Source organism: Limanda limanda, chromosome 18 (assembly GCF_963576545.1).
Source record: "Limanda limanda chromosome 18, fLimLim1.1, whole genome shotgun sequence".
Taxonomy (NCBI): Eukaryota; Metazoa; Chordata; class Actinopteri; order Pleuronectiformes; family Pleuronectidae; genus Limanda; species Limanda limanda.
In genome coordinates, this window is record NC_083653.1 from 10363128 (window position 1) to 10365842 (window position 2715).

The 2715-nt window shown below is 43.3% G+C and overlaps 1 protein-coding gene across 1 annotated transcript; it reads right to left on the reverse strand.

Annotated features, from left to right (window-relative positions):
* Positions 1–1225: 1225 nt before the first annotated feature.
* On the reverse strand, positions 1226–2382 carry LOC133024643 (pro-opiomelanocortin-like). The gene is given in 3 exon segments (XM_061091802.1): positions 1226–1263; positions 1266–1695; positions 2263–2382. Coding segments are annotated over 3 exon segments (588 nt in total).
* Positions 2383–2715: the final 333 nt, after the last annotated feature.

Genomic DNA, 2715 nt, shown 5'->3' on the forward strand with positions numbered 1-2715 from the left:
GATGTGATCTCTTTATTACCTCCGTCCTGGAGGTTATGTCTTGTAGTTGGTTTGGCTGCAAGATCAGGAAAAACACAAAACTTTATGGAAGGATTGGACATAGGCCAAAAAAGAACTATTACATTTTAGGGGAGATCTGAACAAAGGGTCTGGAAAAGAGATTTTGTGTTCACCTCTTATTAAACATTGTGAGAAAATATGTTGGCATTTTCATCCATTTCCCAGGGAATCATTCGTGGAACCTAATGTAAAACAGACTTATTTGGAGGACGAATATCTACTGTGTGTGTGTAACTTGGTGTGGATTTTGTGAGATACGACTGCGGAGGATTGTCACCATGCGTCATGGGAAATCTGAGAAGAAAAGTGAACTCAAAAGAGAGTGGACTGCAAACAGATGAGACGGTTTGAGACCTCAATCAGCAAATATTTCCACAGCAGTTGATCTACGACAGGACCCTCATCTCTCCATTAGAGGAATGAGGAACCTCATCTCTCCATTAGAGGGATGGAGAGACAAGGTTCCGGATGCACAACTTACACCAGTGTTTGTGTTTCCGCTACCGGCTTCTTGGTTTATCAGAATAATAATTTACCACAGCCGTAGACTGTATATAAACGTGTCTCCAATTCCTCGCAGACAAAACATTAAAGAAGATATCCAACATGACAAGTGTTTCTACTATCTTGTCCACCCCTTCATTGTCGTCTTCAAATGAAATGAGTCAGACGATCACTGTTATTTTTTGCCACGAACACAATGAACTTTAATGTTATAATGAATTTACAAAATACGAAACCACATTGTAACTGCATTGTCTTCCACATTCACCTTTAGCTCCTTTTTCAAAACATTTGAATCAGTAATGACATGTCCGACCACAAACAAACAAATAAGCAAATAAACAATTAAAGCCCATTAAAAAGCCTTCAAGTCAAGAAGGTCAAAAGGGTCAGCGGCTACAACATAGCATTTTAGTCGACATAAAACGACTCGTTATTTTTAATCGAGATTAAATGAAAGAAACCTTGTTACAAAATCCTGTAAATTATAATAATTCATATCTGTGGGTCATAACATGCAACGGCTATCGGACTTGTTGGACCTGCCGTTCTGCTTCTTTCATCCTATTTTCCTCTCTGCACATCCTTGTGTAGAATGTTCCTCAAGAGCTTAGCCAGATGGGCCTTGGATTTCCCCTCCAGCGGCCTCGAAAGGCTGCCGTCACGTTTGGAGGTGAACGGGTTGCCCCATCTGAAATGGCTCATGCGATAGCTCCCATCTTTTCTGTGCTGCGGGCTCAGCGGCACCTGTGCCTTGACCTTTGCCCTCTGCATTCCCTTGTTTTGTTGGTTCAGGTCGCTGCTCGTGTCGTCCCCAACAACACCGAGCTGCCTGCGAACCTGAGCGGAGAAGCCGACCTCAGAGGAGCCTCCTCCCTCCAGGGATGACGTGAAGACTTTGATGGGCCGACGTTTGCGGCCATTTGGTTTCCCCCAGCGGAAATGCTCCATAGAGTAAGAGCGTCGCTCGTTGTTGTGGGGCGTCACTCCCGGTACCTTGTCTTTGCCGGAGGCCAAGATGCCCAGAATCATGCTGATTAAGAGTTCTTTTTCCTCGTCTATCTTTGGGGCCAATTCATTGAGCTGCGGCAGCTCTGCCTGGATCTTCTGGATGCAGAGGCGAATACAGTTCTGCGTGGAGGAAATCAGAGATGAAACGAGAACATTTCTGTTGAGTCATTAGCCGAAAGAGTTGATGGTGATACATAATCGAGCATTTTGTCACTTTGATGCAGATTCATTCCACTAGCTTCCAAACGAGAAAGATTCAGATCCAATTTACACTTATCTTCTTCATCATCTTATCTTATAGACTCCTTGACAATGTATATGAGAAAATCAATGTGGGGACAAATCCATCTCTTTAAGATAAAACTGAAAACGAAAATACACATTATAAGTTAAATATGTGTCTTGTCTTGCTTGTTTATTATCAAAATAGTCCCTCGTTGATTGTTTCTCTATCTTTTCAGCTGTTAATTCTGGGAGAATAACTCATGGATCTTGATTTAAAAAACCCGAAATCTTCTAACTGCTGTTTTGAGGATCAAGAATCAATCCGATAAAGTTCAAAACGAGTTTCCTATGCTGTTGTTGCTGTGTCCACGTCTTCTTTAAAGCACATTGAACCATGAATGAAATGTGCTGCACGGTTAAAGTTTCCTTTCTGAGTGACATCAGAGAGGGAGGTTGACTCACCTGGATCCTTCGCTCGGTGCTCAGGTTGTTGCAGATGGAGCTTTTCAGGCACTTGGACCCAAACCCTGGGACACACGCGTACGCCATCATCGCTACCAAGAGCCAACGTAGACCAACCATCTTCAGCCTGGAGACAGAAACATGAGAGAGAGGGGGAGAGAGAGAGAGAGAGAGAGAGGCTTCTTTGAGCTGAACAACTGAGCTGTACAATCCAGGAAGTTTTCTTGAGAAACACAATTTGAGAAATGTGTTGGTGGAGGACTGTCCCTGCTTGCTCTCTCCCACTCGTCTAATCTTCCCTGAAATATTACTCGTTCTCAGAAATACAGAAAACACACCTTCCCCCATTCCTTCTCCACCTTGGCATGTCTCAGCACTATCTTTTGATCTAAATTGTTGATTTATAGCTGCGTGTCGTGACTGGATAACTTTTGCTGCTTACAAGGGGCCGTC